The sequence below is a fragment of the Protopterus annectens genome, chromosome 9.part0 (genome assembly GCF_019279795.1).
Source record: "Protopterus annectens isolate FY-2018-M chromosome 9.part0, PAN1.0, whole genome shotgun sequence".
NCBI classification, from domain to species: domain Eukaryota; kingdom Metazoa; phylum Chordata; order Ceratodontiformes; family Protopteridae; genus Protopterus; species Protopterus annectens.
Window position 1 is genome coordinate 178,713,388 of NC_056743.1, and position 21,632 is coordinate 178,735,019.

General features: G+C 43.7%; 1 protein-coding gene across 1 annotated transcript in view; it reads left to right on the forward strand.

The window, feature by feature from the left end:
* Positions 1–1,527, forward strand: part of CD59 (CD59 molecule (CD59 blood group)) — a 499,932-nt gene extending 498,405 nt beyond the window's left edge. Inside the window, exon 4 of the mRNA XM_044082718.1 lies at positions 729–1,527. Coding sequence (XP_043938653.1) covers positions 729–928 — 200 coding nt within the window. The 3' untranslated portion in view covers positions 929–1,527. The remainder of the gene's footprint in view (positions 1–728) is intronic.
* Positions 1,528–21,632: the final 20,105 nt, after the last annotated feature.

A 21,632-nucleotide genomic window follows, 5' to 3' on the forward strand; every position in this document is an offset into this window, starting at 1 on the left:
AAGCATTACCACGTGCCTATCTTTTCCAAATCCAGGGCTGGATTTGCTACAGCAGTTTTGCAAGGCCTGCCTAGCCAGCCCTAATGCTTCTTGACTGCCTCCACCCTTCCTCAGCTTTGGGAATCAACCCAACTTTGATGACTGCAACAGTGAAACATGAAGAACATAGTACAGTTGTGTACACTTGCCATAAATGTAAATGTTCGAGTGTATTCACTGTTGCAGTCCTGGTTTCCCTCCCTTCAGCTCCCTGGCTTTCTCTCTGTACCTCTCCTCTCTATGGCTATTCCTAATGGCGTTGGTATTTATTGTTTACTGGTGGTGTTCCCCACCATATTACTAGCTCCCTTTTTGGGGGCTCCTGACATTTGGGGCAAGAAAAACTGATGTAATGGTGTCTGCTGCCTGTTCTATACCCCTGACTACCTGACGTCATGGAAGAAGCGACAACATCCAACGCAGAAATACTAAGACTCTGGTATTCGGGCTGACTGAGGGCTACCTGCAGGCAGATAACCCAAGTGTGATGACTGCAACAGTGAATACATTCTAACATCTACATTTATGGTAAGTGTACACAACTGTACTTGATTCCATCCAGGATTTCTTTACAATTTAAAATTCACTTGATTACCTGTTTACTTTACTTTGCATTTCATTTCTAGAGTTTAAGGTGCTTAATGGCAAAATTTATATATAACAGATTAATTTTATTTTTCTTCCCATAGCTGGTGCACTTCCAACAAGGAAGTGTTACCCTTACGGCCAATGCAACCTGGACAGTCTTAAGCCAACCTATGGATCAAACCTTCATTTCATGTGTTGTCAAACGGACTTGTGCAATAGTAGTGTCACCTTTGAGAAGAATAAAGTTGTTCTTGGTGTGGTTGCATTGTTCACTTTCTTTATTAATTTGGTCAATGTCTGAACTACATTCATGTAGCTGTGCTTAAGGGTGGCTAAAAAATAATCTCTAAACAGCTTATTAAATATATTGCACATCCCCTTATTCAATATTTTATTTTACGTTTGGTGCATATCTGTTCTGACAAATCGTTTCTAAGAATACTAAAGATAAATATGTATAATATTGGCGTGGGCAACGCTTTTATCCTGTGCAGGTATTTTTGCTAAAATGCATTGATAATTTGTTTGCAATTCTGGAAAACAATGCATGTTTATGAAATGTTTTCATAATGTTACCGTTCATTGCCATCATGTGTTATTGTACTTAAACTTTCATTATGCCCTGCAGGAACCTTAAGAGTAACCCATTTAACATGCTTGTAATTAATGTAGGTTGTTTGGTGTTATTAAAGTCAGCAGTCTCATCTTTTTGCATTTAGTTGTTATAAAGAAAAGCAACTTGTAAAGTTTAAAGTCACTATTGAACAGATTCAGTAGTACAATTGAATGCATATTGTAAGTTGTCTAAGCAAAAGTTGCAACGATTATATACATGCTTTAAGGAAAAATTGTGAGCTGCACAAAAAATATCAGTTTAAATAAATGTATTTCTGATTTGTATATCCATTGAGTATATTTACTTATTTAAATATTTGGGAGTCCGCTTTGGTTATTGTTCATGACTGATTATTGTGGTGGTTTGCCTAGTTTTTTTTCATCACAGTACCTACTGGCAGCACTCTGTCACTGCTTTTGTCATCTCTGTGTTCAGAACCTAGGTACCAGCATGCGGCATACAGCATCAGTAAGCCCTTTATGTGGGTATGTTTAAAAAAAAGGCTAAAAAATATAGCTCTCCTTGTTTTTATACTCCATGGCCACTTTGTCAGATAAAGCACATTCCTTAGTTGTCTAGACTTTTTGGAAAAGAAAAAACTGCTAAGTTACAAAAACTAATTGTATTTTTTCTTTACATTATCCTCCCAGGTTTAGCCTAAAATGATGCATTGGGATCAACATTCTACCCCATTTAACAGATTAATAATAAAAAAACTCCAGCAATAGTCTGTGGCATATTGTCTACTCAGAGGCAATCTCTGCTTAACATACAAGGCCATGTCAAACCCTGAACTGTTGGACATGCACCACTTTAAAAAATTCCAATGCCTCAGAGCCACACGCTCCAGTGATCTAAACTTTGTCATCACAATGAACAAAACATGCTGGAGGGATAGGTTCCTGAACCAGAGACTCCCCATACTCTGGAATAGACTGCCCATACATGTCAAGCAGAGTGCCTCCTTGGCCCTCTTCAAAAGGAACCTTGACGATTGCATGGGAGATTTCACCCCGGGGATCACGGCAGTCGCTCTGCTAGACAGGGGTTCAGGGAAGTAAATATTGTGGGAAGAAATATCCGGGGAATTGTTTGGCTAGGCTTGTATAGGCCCTAGAGCTGATAACCTAGTACCAACCTATGAACCTATAAGAACTTTAGAGGTGTGCTTACAGAATTCCACAAGCATTATTGTTTGCTTCATTGCATTAAAGAATCAAACTGGATAAAAACAGCATAACGTTTCCTTCATAAATAAGTACCGACTGTAATCTTGTTAAGACCTCCTGCATAAAGGAATTTTCTAACCTTTAAAGGTGAAATGCAATGACATGAAATGTATTGCATCATCTGTATGAGTTACTACCTGTAGCACATCATCATTGGAGTCTAGGGGATGCTGTATCCCCCCTTCTTTTGTTAAAGCATCTTTCTTAAATCCTAGGTTAAAAAAGTGGCATAGGTATGTATGCATTATTAGAAGCGAAAGCAAGCCACAGTAATATTTTTCATATGGTGTATTTGTCTGCTTTGTTTTTTTTTAAACAGCTGCTATGCACTCCAGCATTACACAAATTGCTCAATTACTGTCTCCCCTTAAACATCACTCCTCCTGAATATTATTGTAATGTATTGTTCCCACAAATTATATTTATTTCTTTGTAATTTGCTACTTCCCTTTTCTAAAGATCTCACCTCTGTTTCTGTTATTTTCAGTATTCAGTATTTCAATTCTAGTTGGTTTAGGTTTTGATTTAAACTTGCTAGTAATTTAGTTTTGGCTGCTAGTAGCATTCCTCATATTAAGACCTATGTCTAGGCAATTCATATCCCATGTCCCAGCTCAAAAGAATTATTTCCTTAATTACAATGATATGCTCACTCAACATTTCTAATAAAGTACTGTGTAGGGAATTTTTAAAATCTGCCAACTCATTACATTCTCAAACACATTCCCAGTTACCTCTTTTTCTAATCACATCTCCATTATTTATTATCTACCTGAAGAAAAATTCTCAAGGTTTGCTAGGAGTTTAAAATTTACATATGTAAGCACTTCAGAGACACCAAATCATCCTGCCATTGTTGCATACTTTGGAGCCATATAGATGTACCCTTATTGTTCCTTTGCAAATTATCTTTCCATTTTCTCTTCACAGTCTTTGTTAACCTCCTGACTGGTCCTTAACATTTTATATACTTTACTAATTATCCTTTTTAACAGAAGCTTTTGTTCTAGTGTCAGCTAAAAACTCTGTTGTAGAGCTAGTTTTTAACTTGGCACTCCTCTTTCCCTTTCTCTTTACATGTACTCTATAAATCCCTGGTTGTGAAGGCAGTCACTGTCTTGCACTCCATGTATCTACTTGGCCTCATCTCCACCTCAATTCTTTCACTTTCTAGTTATTTACTCCCCATAACTTGGTTCTTTCGCTAATCTTCTCCAGTTACGTCCTGCCGTCTCTTGCCTGTTTTCTATACCTCTGCTTGCAGTCATCCCTCTTGGTAAAATTGCCTTCTGCACTCTCATGCTGGCGTAGTTCTTAGCATCCTTTCTGTTAGGTCTGTATGAAGCTGGATCTGGAAGGTCTTTACCCTCTTTGGTAATAGACACTTCAGCTTTCTTCCAAAGATGCTCATGCTCTCCCCCGCACATTACAATACTGTTAAGCAAAACTTTCCAGATCTTTTGTCACTTTCTTTCCTCCAGACATCCACAGGAGTGCTGTCTCTTCTCAATACTTCCCTGTTGATTGCACATCGCCATTACATTTTTGTTTTCTTTCTTCCTACCTTAGCAGTTCACTGAGCCTCATATTCCTCTATCTTTAGCATAGTTGTCTTCCATAAATGTTTTCATTTGTGCCTTTTCATGATTTCCACATTCCTCTCCTTTGTACAAATGTATATAAAATTTCTGAAGCATCTCTCTGCCTCTACAGAATCTCATTTTTCTTGTAGGCTCCCTAAGTTTGGTGACAACCCATCTACTTTCTGTTGCTTGTGTTATGATAAAATTTTTTATGCGCTGTAGTTATCAAAAATAGTTGCTTAACACCAAACTTTCTAAACTCATGCATATTATCCAGATATACCCTTTACGGTCTGTAGTTTCTCCTTTTCTTTTGTGAGCCCTTGTCAACCCCTCTAATAGCCATTGCTTTTCCCCATATATCATTCTCTGTATGTTGTAACATGTTTTAAATTCAATTTTCATTTTGTCCCATTCAGTAGCTATCCTTTCAGGGAAAAAAATGATCTTCCCTACTAACTGAAAACATTTCCTCTACCCATTACTTAAATTTGTTGCTTTTTTAGAGTATTAGGAAGATGCCGATGTCACTTTTTAAAGTGCATCTTTATCTTGGCATATATTGGTGCATGATTTGAAATAGTTATTGAATATGTGCCAAAGCTTTCAGTTAATTACATGTGCTCCTGTGAAATAATTTGTCCAGTCTGGCCCAGTTTTTAGACCTTGGGGAGTATGTCAATTATATTTGTGTTTCTGATACTAAACTTAAATTTTTTCTTACCAAATATTTGACCTATTAAGACATATACTGTCCATTGTTTGGCTTTCTATTGGTCTTTCCTGATGCATCATGACTATTGCAAACCTGGTTCCAGTCCACCCTCATAAATATTCCCTGCTAAAACTTATTTCTCTCAAAATTTTAAGTGCCGTAGTAGCAGTTTTAGGCAGAACGTAAAGGATCTGTAGTAGAACGAAATGACTAAAGAGCGAACGCTCTTTAGTCATAGGTAGGTACTAGGCTATCAGCCCTGCGGCCTATATAAGCCTAGCCAAAAAGGTACCCTGCTTTTGCCACCCAAGAAAATTATTTTCCTGTGCCCCTGTCGAGCAGAGCCACAGAAGTGATCCCCGGGGTGAATTTCCCATCTCCCATCCAGTCATCAAGATTTTTCTTGAAGAGTGCTAATGAGGAGCTTTGTTTGATAATAGATAGGTAGTTTGTTCCAGAGTATGGGAAGTGTCTGAGACAGGAATCTATCCATCCAGCATGTTCTGTTTATTGTGATGGCAAGGTTTAGGTCCTTAGAGCGTGTAGCTCGGAAGGCTTGGGATTTCTTTAAGTGGAGCATGTCCAACAGCTCTGGGTTTGACATAGTTTTGTATGTTGGGCAGAGATTGCCTCTGAGTAGGCGATACGCTACCAAGTAAAGCTGGAGTTTTTGAAAAGGTCTGCGTAGGGCATCTGTTTGAGGCCAGTAATCCTCTTTGTGAGGTATTTCTGCAGCCTGTCCAGTTGTAGATGTCTTGTGAGGTGCATACCAAAAGGGGCACTGTGTTCTATAATGGGTCTGAGTGTCGAGTAGAGGGGAACAATGACCTCTTTTTTTTTTTTTTTCCTTTTCTAGATGAGAAACCTTTTGTGATGAGGTGTGCCATGGAAAAGGATTTCCTGACTACTGTGGTGATGTGATTATCAAAGGAGAGATTACTGTCCACCTGTGTCCCAAGGTCTCTTATCACACTTTCGATGTTAAGTAGACTACCGCGTATGTGGTAGTTCATGGGTACAGAGTTTTTACCAAAAGGGATGACAATGCACTTTTTGGCATTGAGCTTGAGGCCATAGCTTTGACAACTAGGCATCTGTCAGGCCTTTTTCTAGGATGTCCACATTCTTAGGAGTTTTGATTATGGCTCCTAGTTTGCAGTCATCTGCGAACTTCGTTAGCCAAAGATCTTCTGTGGTAGCCTGTACTTCAGAGAAGTAGATACCAAACAGGAGAGGACCCAGGACTGAACCCTGTGGTGCTCCACTTGTCACTGGTCTGAAGTCTGATTTGGAGTCTGCTACTTTCACAGTGTGGGTTCTATCACTGAGCCAGTTGGCAACCCATCTTGATGACACAGGGATCCATACCTAGTTTAGTGAGTTTGTCTATAATTCCAGAGTGGGGGATGGTGTCTAAATCCTTGACGAGATCTAGATAGATTGTGTGAACCACCTTACCCTCATCTACGGCTTTGGTGACTGCTTCAAAGAAGTCTGTCAGGTGTAGGAGACATGATCTGCCTTTTACAAACCTGAACTGGGTGGGTCCAGAGTTTGAAGATTACCAATGTCATTGTTTAAGTTCCATAGCCTTGCAGGCCAGGCTCGTCATGCTAATGCTAATATAGACCCAAACATAAATACATGTTAGTGTAATCTTCCTCCCCTGCCAGTTCCCCCTTGCTACCACAATTCTGTAATTCTTTTTCTCTCTCTTCTGTCACTATTTGCTGTCCTTTTCCTTTTTCTCTGATGTGTTTTACTGAATGTCCACCCTAAAATCCTTTCTCAAATTCACATGTTCATTTCTATTTGAATATATCTTCTGCAACAGTGCTATTTGAATCCTGAGTTTCTTATTGTAATTCATTGCCTTTGTGCTTTTTTGTCTATGCTTGTATGGTGATTTACATTCCATGAGATGGACAAAGTAGACATGTTAAAAAGCTATTACTTGCGCATACTGTTTATGGCAGTTCTTTTGAAAGTGTACTTCCAGCTTACTTGCACACCCGGTTTAGCAGGCTTGTCTGTTATGTAGGTGTTCATCACTAGATCACTATTACATTAACCAGAGTTGTATGGGTTATATCCTGCTTGACACAGACACACACAGACACACACTTGAGGAGAGCTGCATAAAAAGTAGTTAAGATGCCTAAACTTGAACTTTCTTGCTGCGGAAGTGCAGTTTCCCTGCAGTCTCCAAGGGATCGGAAGTCAACCTGCACTTCTTCAGGGCTGGACAGATGAGTACCCTTCCAAGGGAGACGTTCCACTTCATCTTTAAATTTGTGAAAAAACATCTTTTACTGACTGTTTATTTTAAGCTAGGAATATTAATTTGGGGTTGTCGCTTCATATTTTCTACAAAACATTTTTCTTTTTTTTTTCTGAAAAAAGTGCTTAAAATCACTTTAGTGGTAAAAGCTTGCCTTTTTGTTTACAAAGTGTTTGTAAGGGGCTACTTCTGTTTTTTGAGGCTGTCTGTCGATGTGTGTGTGCTCCCACAACAAAAAGTAATACATGCAGTACAATTATAGATGTGAATGTTTATGCATAATGTCATGCTGAAGTATATATTAAATTTATATTTCTGATCAGAATGTAGATAATGTTTATAAGAAATTAAGTGATTTTGTTCCTTATTTCCACACTTTGTTGGGAGCTTTTTCTTTAGCTTGTGAAAGGGATTTAATTGAATATAGAGATAATGAAATAAACCTGAAAAGTAAATGTTTTATGAATTTGTCGAAAGAATATGCAGTTCTGAATAGCATACAGAGTAACAGAGCATTAACTGTTAGACCCGCTGATAAAGGCAGACCAATGGTTTTAATGAATACGGATTATTATGAGCAGATGTATAACATGCTTTTAGATGAGAAGATATATAAACGGATTAATATTAATGAAATAGTGAATATTAAGTATGTGAAAGATGAATTGTATGATTTAAAATTAGGGTACATTTCTAATGAGTTGTATGAATGCTTCTTGGTGGAGAATCTGGTAACCCTGTTAATACTGGGTCTCCCAAAGACTCATAAAGATAGTAAAGACCCACCCTTTAGACAAGTTGTCTCTGGCAATGGGTGGGTTACAGAAGCATTATCTGTATATGTGGAGTGATGGTGGAAACCTATCTTGGAGAACTCAGATACAGTCCTTAAGGATACTCCATCTTTTTATCAACTATTTCCAATTCCTTGTCCATGTCAGAACAGTTAGGGGATTTTTCCCTAGATGTAAATTCACTAGTCACTGTGATATCATATAAAAAGGACAAGAGTATGTTAGCTGTTATGTTAGGAAACATGGTAATTTATCCGATAGAATATTTCTGATAATAAAGTCCTTCCATTGATAGGAGTTTATGTAAGGACAACTATTTTTTACAGTTTTCTGGTGTGGCAGTGGGAATTTGTGTGCTAATTCGTATGCAAACTTAGTTATAACACAATGGGAGCAACAATGTTGTTGTGTCTTTCGGCTTTTTTCCAGGTTAGGGGTCGCCACAGCGGAACTCCGGTCCACTAATGATTGGCAGTTGATTTTTACGTGCTCAGTTGCCAGCCCTAACGCACAACCTTCAATGAAGGTACGCCCATTCACGCATGTCTCCACGCAGAAGACTGTCTCAAAATATAATTTTATCCCCTACATCCATTACTAAAAACGGTTTGTGGAGGACATGTATGATTTGGACGGGAGATGCTTCAAGCCTTAGACAATTTTGTACCGTATTTACACTCTACTACTTCATTCTTGCAATTTTCAATTGAAAGGTCTAGAGAGTATATACATTTTTTAGATGTCAAGTTGATAAGGGAATCTGAATGTGAAATTACCAGTCAATTGTGTAGAAAATCTTGTAGGAAAAACATTATCCTTGAGAGAACTAGTATGCATCCTGGTTATACATTTAATAACATAGTTAACTTCAAGCTTTACGATTATCTCATTTGACTAGTGATGATAGTGTTTGTCAGCAATCTTTGATGGGAATTGGAGGAAGGAGGTTATTCAGTAGATAAATATAAAGATCTCTTGACGTTACAAAGAGTTGATACAATACATAAAAGACATAGCCTAGTACCAACCTATGAACCTATTGGCCCTAGGGCCTATACAAGCCTAGCCATAACAATTCCCTGGATATTTCTTCCCACAGTATTTACTTCCCTGGCCCCCTGTCTAGCAGGGCGACTGACATGAACCCTGGGGTGAATTTCCTACCTCCCATCCAATTGTCAAGGTTCCTTTTGCAGAGGGCCAAGGAGACACTGTGCTTGACATGTATGAGCAGTCTATCCCAGAGTATGGGGAGTCTCTGGGTCAGGAACCTACCCCTTCACTGTGATGACAATGTTTAGATCCCTGGAGTGTGTCGCTCTGAGGGATTGAGATTTCTTTAATTGGAGCATGTCCAACAGCTCAGGGTTTGACATGGCCTTGTATGTTAAGCAGAGATCGCTTCTGAGTAGATGATATGCCACAGATTATAGCTGGAGTTTTTTTTTAGACTGTCAGCATAGGGCATCTGTTTTAGGCCTGTGATTCTTCTAGTGAGGTATTTCTGTGGCCTTTCCAGCTGTTGTAGATATCTTGTGAGGCACATACCAAACTGGGTGTTGTACTCTATAATGGGTCTAATGAGGGATGAGTACAGTGGAACAATGACCTCCTTTTTTTCTGGATGAAAAGCCCTTCGTGATGAGGTGTTCCACATAGAAGGATTTCCTGACTGTTGTGGCGATGTGGTTATCGAAGGCGAGACCACTGTCCACCTGTGTCCTTAAGTCTCTCATCACACTTTGTGTTTAGTGTACTGCCACCTATGTGATAATTCATGGGTATGTGGTTTTTCCCAAAGGGGATAACTATACATTTCTTGGCATTAGGCTTGAGCCCATGGCTCTGGCACCAAGCATCTGTTTCTGTAAGGCCCTTTTGTAGAATAGCCACATAATTTGGGGATTCAGTAATGTCTCCCAGTTTGCAGTCATCTGCGAACTTTGTTAGCCAGAGTCCCTTAGTGTTGGCCTGTACTTCAGAGAAGTAGATGCCAAACAAGAGCGGTCACAAGACTGAACCCTGAGGCACTTCACTTGTATGGCTCTGGAGTCTGCTACTTTTACAGTCTAGGTTTTGTCAGTAAGCCAGTTGGCAACCCATCAAGTGATGTTAGGGATTTATGCCCAGCTTAGTAAGTTTATCTATGATTCCATGGTGGGGGATGGTGTTGAAGGCCTTGGCGAGGCCATTCATATTTTTCTTTGGATAAACGTAGAAGGATGTAGACAGTCATAGATGAGAGTGCTAATAGTATTAAAAAAAAAAGACTAATCTTAGGATGTCTTTATCAGATCTTGTACATCTGATGTAGCGAATGTTTGTGAAATTAAGCGAAGTTGGCACATTTTTTACTGTAAATGAAAAGGTTAGAAATCCGTTTGGAGATGCCACCTCTTTCTGTTTTAAAAATAAGAGAACATTAAAGCGGATTTTGTTATGAAAATAATGCACATAGACAAGTAGTCTGGCAGATGGTAGGGACTTTTAGATGAAGAAATTGTGCTAGCTGTCGTTTTATTAATAGCAATAATGTTCTTGTACATCCTACAACTGAAAGACTGTGTTTAATCTATATGCATGTTGTTCTAGTAGAAATTTAATTTAGCTAGATGTAAGAAATGCCCAGCATATTACATAGGAAAAACTAACAGCTGATCTGGAGTAGGGACTTCATTTGTCAGCAACCTTTGGGTCTTGGATCCGAGCCAGCAACTTATTATACAGCTATGGATCTGAGCTCCTAGCTCCTCCCCTCACCCATAATCCCCTGCCAACCCCAAATGACCTCAGATCTAGTTTGCCGCTCTTAGATGTGACAGCTGGATTTTAAGCTCCTGGCGATTTACCAGATAAGTGCTACAGTTTGTGAAATTAGTGTATTTTTTTCTATAGTTTAAACAGTGTGTGTGTGTGTGTGTGTGTGTGTGTGTGTGTGTGTGTGTGTGTGTGTGTGTGTGTGTGTGTGTGTGTGTGTTAGGTTCCCGTTTTTTGTTAATTTCTTAATTTTTAGTGTTAACCCTCCCCTCGCTGGTCGTAGTGTGTGTGTGTGTTGCTTGCGTTTGGGGCCTAGTGTGCTTGTGAAGATTACTTAGTTGTTTTTAGGTTATCATGTCAGAGGCCCCAAAACCCATCTTCTCCAAGTGCACCGAGTGTGGCCATAAGCTTTCTCTGGCAGATGGCCACACTCTGTGTGTTCGGTGCCTTGGGGTTGAACACCTGTCCTCGGGATGTGCCATTTGTGCAGCGTTCAACCCCAGGGCACTGAAAGAACGGAGGTCGAAGCTGATCCTGGCGGGACTTCTGCCCCCGGATTCGGCTTAGGCCTCCACTACTCCTGTGGCACCTCCTCAGCCTGTGGTGGTGGCCACTCCTGCCCCCCTTTGCCCTGGCCGGGATTCAAACTCCCACTAAGGCGCCGGAGGACAGGGAGGCCAGGAGGGAGAAAAGGAGGGAGAAGCACCACAAGCGGCGGGCCGAGGCCTCCGCTTCGGCCCCCCCCAGCTAAGCGGGCTTCTCCCTCCATGGCTTCCAGGTCTCCTCCTCCTCGACTCCGATCTCCTTGCTTCTCCCCGGGACCCGAGGAGGAGGAGACCCGATCTCAGTCGAAGTCATCGAGGCGGCATTCCAGGCCCGCCTCAGTGGCCTCATCGAGATCCACCTACAGCCTTTCTGACGCAGACTTGGACCGGATGATGAGAAGGTTCATCCAGGCCCAGCTGCAGATGGGAGTGCTCTTGCCCCCCCCCCCCTTTGGGGCAGAGCGCGACACCTTTTTTTGCACCGATAGCTCCTTCTCCAACCCGCTTCCCAGGTTCGGAGCACTCGGAGCCGGGCAGAGTTGGAGCCGGGGGGTGGGTCAGTGCCGACGGTACTGGGTACTTCAGATCCGACCCTGCCATCAAGTCTGTCGGTTCCATCGTCGGATTCGACCTCTCTGAGCCGTGGGCCGAGCTTCGGATCCGAAGGATTCAGTGTGCCTTCGGCTCCGTCCAGGTCGGAGCACACGGGTCCTTCGGAACCGATGGTCTCGGCGCCGATTCCGATCCCTTCATCGGATCAGAGTGGGAGTCGGCTTTCGGAGCCCAGGGAGAGCGGCTCCCCCTCGGCCTTCGATGTGGTGGAGAGGGTTCTGCTGAGAGCATCCGGATCCCCGGCCCTTGTCTCTGCTCCACCCTGCACTCTCCCTCTCTGCTTGGTCAGGCTTCCATCACCCGGCCACAGGGACAGCCTGCTTCGATGTCCCAGGTTGTTCCATTGGAACAGGATATTGCTGGTGAGACCTCCTCGGACAGCCCCCCCGAGGATGTGCCTTGCAAGCATAAGTGTAACAGGTGGCACGTGGACTCCCCCGAGTCCTTAACAGAGGACACAGACTTTGATGAAGGGGAAGGCTCCCCAAGGTCACCCCCCCCCCCGAGGATGTCTCCTTTGGAGACATCATGAAAATGCTCAGGATCGGGGGGGTGGTCTGCCCCCAAGGCTTCCTCCGACGAGTCCGTGTTTCTGGAGGCATTCAAAGCAAGCCCATGTACCTCTTGGGTGTCCCCTCCGGCCAACCCTCTGGTGGACCTTATCACCACCAGGGCGTGGAAGGAGCCGGACACTGTGGAGCCAGTCCCTAAACACCCGGATAGGATTTTGAGCCCCCCTGCAGTCCGGTCCCACTGGAGCAAGGGTCCCCCCGTAGATGCCATGTTGATGGCGGCAGCCACTAAGAGGGAACTAGCTCAGGAGATCCCCTCGGTCCATCCACAAAGCAAGGAGTCCCGCTCGATGTCTCGCCTTGGGAAGCGGGTATTTAGTTCAACGACCTTCTCAGTAAGGTCCCTGAACTACATGGCACATATCATCAGGATGCAGCGAGATCTTATTAAAGAATATGCTGCTTCCCCCCCAGAGTCCATGTCGGCGGAGGACAGGCAGTTGTACTCCACTCTTATGGCCACTCTATTTCCAATACCTCTATGTGGCTGTTGTCCCACGCCACTGAGGGAGCCGCTAGAGCCAGCAGAGCGGGCCTAGTTATTAGATGCCAGGCCTGGCTCCGACATTGTGACTTTGCGGAGCCCTTTAAGGCGTCCTCTGCGAATGCCCCCTTTGATGGTTCTGCCTTGTTTGGCAAGACCGTTCGTGAGTCACTTGTCCAGAGCGAGAAGGACGGGAAGACGTCTGCCGTCGGAGTCCGCTCCTCTGCTCCCCAGAGGTCCTTCTCCAAGAACCAAAAGAGACAGAAGAAGATGTGGTTCCGGAAATCGCAACATTCCCAACCTGCTCCGGACAACCAGTCCTTCCGTGGCAGAGGAGGACAGGGAGGATGCCGCCCTAGAGGCAGAGGGGCCCCGAAAAACTTTGGGTCCAGAGAATCCTTCTCTGATCGGCCCACGCAACAGCTCTGAAGGGTTGCCCGACTGCTCCACTCTGGAGGCAGTCAGGGGGCGCTTCTCGAAGCATCTGGCGGCTTGGGGAGTCCATCATGTCAGACCGCTGGGTGCTTCGGATCATATCCAGAGATTACAAAATCCCAATGCAACATGTCCCCAAACTCAGGAACCTCCCCGATGTACCACCCGATCAGAGGGAGGCAGCAGCCGCAGAAATCCAGCAGCTGCTAGAAAAAAAGAGCCATCCAGCCCGTCCCCCCAGACCAGCTCTGATTAGGGTTTTACTCCAGGTTCTTTCTGGTGCCAAAAAAGACGGGGGACCCGAGACCATTTCTAGACCTTTCCCTCTTGAACCTGTCGGTAACCAAGGAAAAATTCCGAATGGTCACTCTTCAATCCATTCTCCTCCTCTTGCTGGAGAACGACTGGATGTGTTCAGTAGACCTCAAGGATGCGTACTACCACATTCTGATGGACAGACGATCCAGGAGGTTTCTCCGCTTCCGGCTGGGAGCCAGCCACTATCAGTGCAGGGTCCTTCCCTTTGGCCTCACCACAGCCCCCAGGGTGTTCACCAAAGTTTTAGCAGTGATGGCGGCCCACCTGAGACTCCAGGGAATGCAGGTCTTCCCGTACCTGGACGACTGGCTCCTGACCGTCCCAACAAGGCATCTACTCTGCTCAGCCAGAGACCATTTTCTCCGCCTAGCTCCCCAGTTAGGCATCACAATAAATACGGACAAATCCTCCCTTGCTCCGACACAAGTAATAGAGTTCATAGGGGCCAGATTGGATACCAGAAGTCTGCGAGCCTACCTCACTTCGGAACAACTACTAAACCTGAAACTTCATGTGCGGGCCATCCTCCAATCAGAAGCTTCACCGGCGGAATTGGTCCTGAGGGCGCTGGGCTCCATGGCGGCGGCAATAACGCTTCTTCCATGCGCTCGTCTAAATATGAGGGTACTACAGTGGACCCTCCAAGTGCAATGGTCTTTTCAACTTCTTCCTCTCAATCACCCTATCTCAATCAGCAAGGCTTGCAGGAGGGCCCTGTTATGGTGGCTCCAGTCTCCAGACCTCCATACAGGCCGACCCTTCTGCACTCCTCCTCATCACGGTGACCACGGACGCTTCTCGCCTCGGGTGGGGGGGGGACTTTGCTCAGGCAGAACAATCCAAGGCACGTGGAATGACACAGAGACCTCCCTGCATATCAATGTTCTGGAGATGAGGGCAGTGCTGTTAGCGTTGCAGGCACTTCAGAACCTTCTCCCCGTAGGAACTATTGCGATTCAGATGAACAAACATGTCAGTTGTCTGGTACATCAACAGACAGGGGGGAACCAGGTCTTACCCTCTCTACCGAGCGGCCATGAGGGTGTGGGAATGGGCGATCTCCACCAACCGCTTTCTGATCGCAATGCATATTCTGGGACGGTCCAACATTCTGGCGGACAAACTCAGCCACACCATTCTTTCCACTTACGAGTGGTCTCTCAAGTCCCAAGTAGCGAAGCGGATATTTGCCAAATGGGGGCAACCCTGCTGCGATCTCTTTGCCTCTCCCTCAAATACAAAATGTGACAGCGTCTTCGCTCTGATTCCCCCACCAGGGGAAGCCCCGAGAGATGCTCTAGTGCATGCTTGGCCGCCTGGTCTACTTTATGCCTATCCTCCTCTACCGCTGATGCTAAAGCTCATACAGAAAGCCTCTCGGTTGGGGAGCAGAATGATCCTCATTGCCCCATTCTGGCCTCGTCAAACTTGGTTTCCCTTGGTGAATTCTCCCTGGATTCTGGATCCCAGCCTGGATCTAATATCCCATCCATCAGGATTACTGACCCCGAATCTGGACAACCTGAAGCTGACAGCTTGGCTGCTCCAGTTCCACTCTTAGTCAGGACTCCCGGCATCTCTTCACCAGTCAGAGCCATCTTGGTGGCAGCGCATAAACCTTCCACCAGGAAAGTTTACCACAGTAAATGGAAGCGCTTTTCCATCTGGGCGGAACATCATAATTTGGACCCCTTCACTGCTTCGTTAATGTCCGTGTTGGACTTCCTCACCAGACTTTTTCAGCAAGGGGCTAGCTGTTCAATTGTCAAGGTACAATTGGCAGCCATCTCCCATTACCATATGGGACATGAGACAGGTCCTTTGATGTCAGCTAAACTATGCAAAACCTTCCTCGAGGGTACTTTTCTGCTCAGGCCCCCTATCAAAGAAGCCGTACCCCCTTGGGATCTATCACTAGTTCTTCAAGCCTTGACTGCTTCTCCCTTTGAACCAGCTGCCTCGGCCGAACTTAAATATCTGTCTTGGAAAACAGCATTCCTGGTAGCCATCACTTCAGCGAAAAGAGTTTCGGAACTTCAAGCCCTTTCTGTGAAATCCCCTTACTTGGTTTTTCATCAGGATAGAGTGTACCTCAGGACCAATCCCTCCTTCCTACCTAAGGTGGCCTCGGAAACCAATATCAATCAGTCCATCAACCTACCAGTTTTCTTTCCTAAGTATCAAAACTAAAGGCGAGTATAAGCTGCATTCTTTAGACGTGCACAGGCAGCTGCATTTCTATATTCATAGGACTGCTGGTCACAGACAATCCGATCAGCTATTCATTTCCTTTGCCAAATTCAGCTTGGGTAAAGCTGTTTCGAAGGTCACCTTATCACGCTGGATTTCCCAATGTATTCTTCTAGCTTATGAAGCTTCTGGGAGGCCTGCACCTCAGGGAGTCCGTGCACATTCCACTCGCTCCATATCTACTTCTTCTGCCTTTAGATCTAGAGTTCCCTTGGATGATATTTGCTCGGCAGCCATTTGGGCCTCATCTCATACTTTTATCAACCACTACAAACTGGACGTCATTTCCAGAGGGAGAGCATCCTTTGGCTCCGCAGTGCTCCGGAACATCCTTCCATGATGGCCGCCCAAGATTCAGGTAGCTGAGGACTCTGTCCCAAAGGTTGCTGACAAATTAAGTCCCTACTCCAGATTAAGAAGTTATGTACTCACCATAACGTTCCATCTGAGTAGGTGGCTTCATTTGTCTGCAACCATCCCCCCCTCCTTCCCCCTGGCCTTCAGAAGAGTTGGTCTTGTTTGTCTTGTCCTTTTTTCCCTGTTGGGACACCTTTCTAGGTATCTGTAGAAGGGCAAACTTGATCTGATGTCATTTGGGGTTGGCAGGGGATTATGGGTGAGGGGAGGAGCTAGGAACTCGGATCCATAGCTGTATAATAAGTTGCCGGCGCGGATCCAATGTCAGATCCAAGACCCAAAGGTTGCAGACAAATGAAGCCACCTACTCAGATGGAACGTTATGGTGAGTACACAACTTCTTATTTAAAACAGCGGATTAGAGAGCATAACAGTGAGATAGAGAGGCATTTCATGTAATGTATTATAGCTACACATACAGTTGAATGGTAGTGAACATAAATTTGTTTCAAGTTATACAACTTGTTCTTCCAAATTATAGGTTGGGTGATATAAAAAATGTGACTGAGATGTAAGAGACACTTTGGACCATTAATCTACAGTCTTATAAAGGATATTGGATTAATGATGCTCTCTTTTTAAAGCCGCATCTAAAGGCAAGAGGTATACATAAATGAAAATTGTTGGGTGATTATTACTTAGTGAGAAATCAGTTTGAAAGACAAAGTGCAAAAAAAAAAAATCTAGCCTGTGTGACATTCCTTCCCAGTCTGAAGGGCAAAGACTGCACTGGGAAGGTATTCAGTGAATTTTCCTCGGTCAGAGTATTCTGTTTCTGAAGGAGGTATTTCTAGTTTACGCATTATGTATTCAAGAAGAATCTTATCACATTTTTTGTGCTTTGTAGTCACCCAGAATACATTAAGCATACATGTAGCCTGCACTTTGTGGTAACCTTTATGTGAATCCCTGTCAATATTTAAAGCTGCAAGAATGTCAGTAGGAAAACTAAAATTAGGAGGTAGAAGGTGTTAGTTGTCTGTTTTCACTCCGAATAGTGTACAGTTAGTCTAGGCATTATTGAATCCTGGGGAGTGATTTTTACATCTGGATGTTCCTCAGACTGCAGCTGTCCCCCCTGTTTTACCAGCTATAAAAGATAGTTTTTTTGATAGCTTTGCACTATGTCTGGCAGTAAGCATTCTGCCCCTAAAAGTCTGATATAATACACCTCAGACTTGTCTGTTTTCTAATTTGAAATCTGATCCTGTAGTTATTTGACAAAATCATTTGCTACCAAACATTTGGGGAATGCTAACCCTGCTGCTTCTGACAAGAATGGGAAAGCTTTTTAATAGATTTGAAAATAAAATTAATTTAAATTGTTGGGCTTATTTATATGTTAAAATTATTTTGAGAATATGACTGAGGTTAATTGCCAACCCTCTTTCTTCAGAGATTAAAGCATCTCTGACAGGAGCGGCCTTAGGTCAACTGGTGCCCTAGGCAAAAGGGCTCCATGGCGCCCCCCACCATTCCACCTGGTGCCCTCATCCTGGTCTACCTACACCAAATAAACACTGAAAAAGTGCCCCTGCTAGAGCGGTGCCCTAGGGGGCTGCCTAGTTGGCCTATGCCTAAGGCCGGCTGTGATCTCTGAATTCTCTAATAGCTTGTCTTTGAAGTCTTTTTATTACTCTTGATGCTGTGTGCAGAGTAGCTGCTACTGTGTCAGTAATGAAAATGTTTGCTTGGTTACATTAAAACTTGCGTGAGGATGTTAAATCTGAGATTTTAAATCTCCATACTGGCAGAGGTATTACTTTGGCCCATCTGCTGCTGAAGGCCATAACATATGATGAACAAGTAAAGTTGTGTTTCAGTGGTCCTCTTGTAAGTTTGCAAAAACTTTCTTTCCAATTCAGAACCCTCTTACAGTAACTACATAAGTCTTAGCAAGGTTCAGACAAACAGAACTTCAAAAAGCAATGGCAAGGATGTCCAAAAAAGAAAGGGCAACCTTACAGAACCAAGGACAGGATAAAATGCCAGTATAAAAAAACAAGTTTTCTTGTCATTTGATATGGAGTAGTGAGACACTGATGTCCCACTCACCAGGTTGGACAAGGAGAAGGTCGCAGTCAGCTGCCTGTCTTGTGCCAGGATTCATCGAATAAAACACATGCATTCAGGTCTGTCAACAAGTACCGTTACGACTGTCATAGTTCATGTTGGTATGAATGACCTGAGATGTACCGCACTGGACTGTATGAAGAGAGACATGGTTGATCTGAGTATGTGTTCCAGGCAGGTGTCCCTAGCCGTGAGCAGCATACTACCCTCTTCTAGAGTAATGCCACAGTATAGACAAAAATGATTGATTTCAATAAATGGCTCAGTTTTTGGTGTCATTCAAAGGGAATCCAGTTCTTGCCAGCCTTTGGAAGTCATAGTCAAACCTTGCTGCTTTGCCAGAGATTGTTTGCACCTGGCACCCCTAGGCTTTTGGCAGTTGGCAAAGGCTCTTGCTTTCCCTAATAGTGCCTTTTGTAGACAAGATTTCAAACAACATTACCAATGTGAAATTAACCAGTCAGAGCAAATAACAGTTATGCTGTTAAATGCTAGGTTCTTGCACCAAAAACTGCACTCCCTGGAAGCACTTCTGTCACTAGAAGATGCAGATGTCTGTGCAGTCACAGAAACATGGTTTAAGGCCCGACCATGTAAGACTACAATGCCTTCCACACCTTTAGTCCGCAGAACGTGTGAAAACCGAAGGAGATGGTGTTTCAATGTATATTAGAGATAAATTCACCTCCTGTCTAGTTAGATTAGTCAACTCCATTGAGTTACTCCAGGTCCAGGTTACAGTGGGTAAGACCCCCACTCAAGTCTTAGCCAGTTATAGATCCCCCTGCATGGGCCACGACACTCACAAAGCCTACTTAACCAAACTGAAGACAATCCACATTTTACCTAACACACTGGTTATGGGGATTTCAGTTATCCCACCATCAACTGGGAAACCTATGCTAGCCCAAACTCACTAGAACAAAATGTCTTTGAGTTCGTGAATTCAAATACCTTTGAACAAATTATCTGTACCCTTACAAGAGGAACAAACATTCTAGAGTTGGTCTTCACCAATATGTCAAACAGGTGCACTGCTGCAACTGTTGGACCCTCATTAGTTAAAACTGACCACAAATCATTCCCCTTCAAACTAACAGCAGAACTCACAAAGGCTGAAATCAAACTAAAAAAACTTCAAGGCAAACTGTACTCTCCTAGGTAAAGATATAAAGGCATTCCAAGCCCCAACCCAAGCTTACACTAAAGCTCTCTACAATCACTTGTATAGGTGTAAAAACTCGGCTGTACCAGAAAGACCATCAAAGCCAGAGTCCCAAGTAGAAACAAGCTGCCATGTTGGACATCCAGCATGAACAAACTCTACAATAATGTCCAAGAAAACAAAGGCAGGGACCCAACAATGGAAAAGCACCCTCCTTGGCTACAACAGGCAAATAAGACAACTTTTCAAATCTTCCGAGAGCTCCTTTGTGAGAAACCCAGCAAGTACTGCAAAGGATAACCATAAGGCCTTTTGCAGCTACGTACATAACATAAAGGGTAGGACCCAAGTATGTTCAGAACTAGTGGCCAATGGTATCTCACACACTGACCCCCACACAAATAGCAAACCTGCTAGTGGATAGGTTTGGTGAAAATGTCGCTCCTTTATCCCCTTCTAACTTGCAACAAACCCTCCACCAACCCCACCCACCCTACATATGTGAAGAGCAGGTCCTTAAAGCCCTGTCCAATGGAAAAAAACACAGCTTCTATGGGACCATATGACATCCCAGTCCGTCTTCTAAACAGGCCAAAACATGAACTAGAATCGGCACTAAGTACCATTTTTAATCCTAGCCTAACCACAGGCTTTGTTCTTGTGGAATGGAGAACAGCTATAGTTATTCCCCTCCACAAAGGTGGCGTAGCAACAGACCTGGTGAATTACAGACCCATAACCTTGACCAGCCACATCTGTAAGGCCATGGAACATATTATGGACCTCGTAAATAAAGACAAGTGACTTCCAAACTTTGGATTCAACCCAATTTGGCTTAGTGAAGGGCAGATCCTTTGAAAGTGTGACCAAAACCATTGATGAGGGCAGATCTGTGCACACAGCATACCTTGACTTGGCAAAGGTTTTCCACTTCATCCCACATTCAGGCATTACTGATAAACTTGGCAAACTGAATGTAAACCCCATTGATATAAGATGAGTTGCCAACTGGCAAGTAAACCGAACACACGGTATCAAAGTGGATGACACCACATCTCCCTGTTACCAACAAGGTGTCACATGGGTCAGTGCTGGGCCCCCTGGTATATACTTCTCAGAAGTTCAGGTCAAAACTAATGGGTTGTGGCTGACCAAATTTGCAGACCACTGCAAACTAGGAGCAATCATTGAATCCCACAAATGTCAGTATACTCTAGGAGGGTCTCACGCAGACCAGTGACTGCTGCATTAGTCACGGTGTTAGACTGAATGCAAAGAAATGCATCATCATTCCCTTTGATTCAAACAATGTCCTTTCACACTATCAAATCATCACCAATACCCTAAGTACTCATGAAGTGGTAAGGGACCTGGGATCACAGCTTGACTGTGACCTTAACTTTCACGTATCAGCCATAGTAAGGAAAGCTTTCCATGTAGCACACTTGATTAGTAAAGGCATAGCCTCAAGAGCAAATGTTATAACCCCCCCCTTTACTCAGCACTTACCCATCCCGTAATTGAGTATAACACCCCATTCAGCATGTACAGTACTAAGCATCTACAGCAGAAATTAGAGAGACCTCTGAGGTTTCTAACAAAAGATCAAGGGGCTGCAGCATGTGCCTTACACAGACCCACTAAAGTCCCTGTCACTGTACTCTGTAATCATATTGACTTCTTAGGGGAGGCTTAGGCCTGGCCTACAGAGCAATCCAAAACCCAAACGTAATGAACTTGCTGTAAATCAAGTGGGTCTAGGCTACCCATTCCAGGGACTTAAATATAGCCTGCGACTTAAATAGGACATGCTGGAGGGACATATTTATCTCTGACTGCCATGTTTTTGGAACAGGCTACTAATTCATGTGAAACAGAGCACATCTATGACCCTGTTCAAGAGGAACCTGGATGAGTGCATGGGACACTAAATTCTTACCAGGGATAGTGCCCACAACCCTCCTGGACATGGGCAGTCATCACTAAATGCAATATTGAGTGTTGACTAGCATTTCTATGGTACAACATTGTGTTGAAAAGGGCTAGACTTAAAATGAGCTCTGGGTCTGTAGCCTAGTAATCAGCAGTGATCCTATGAATGACTATTTGCTTCTAAAGAATGTACTCACTCCCAACCTGGCAACCCATTAAATATTTTC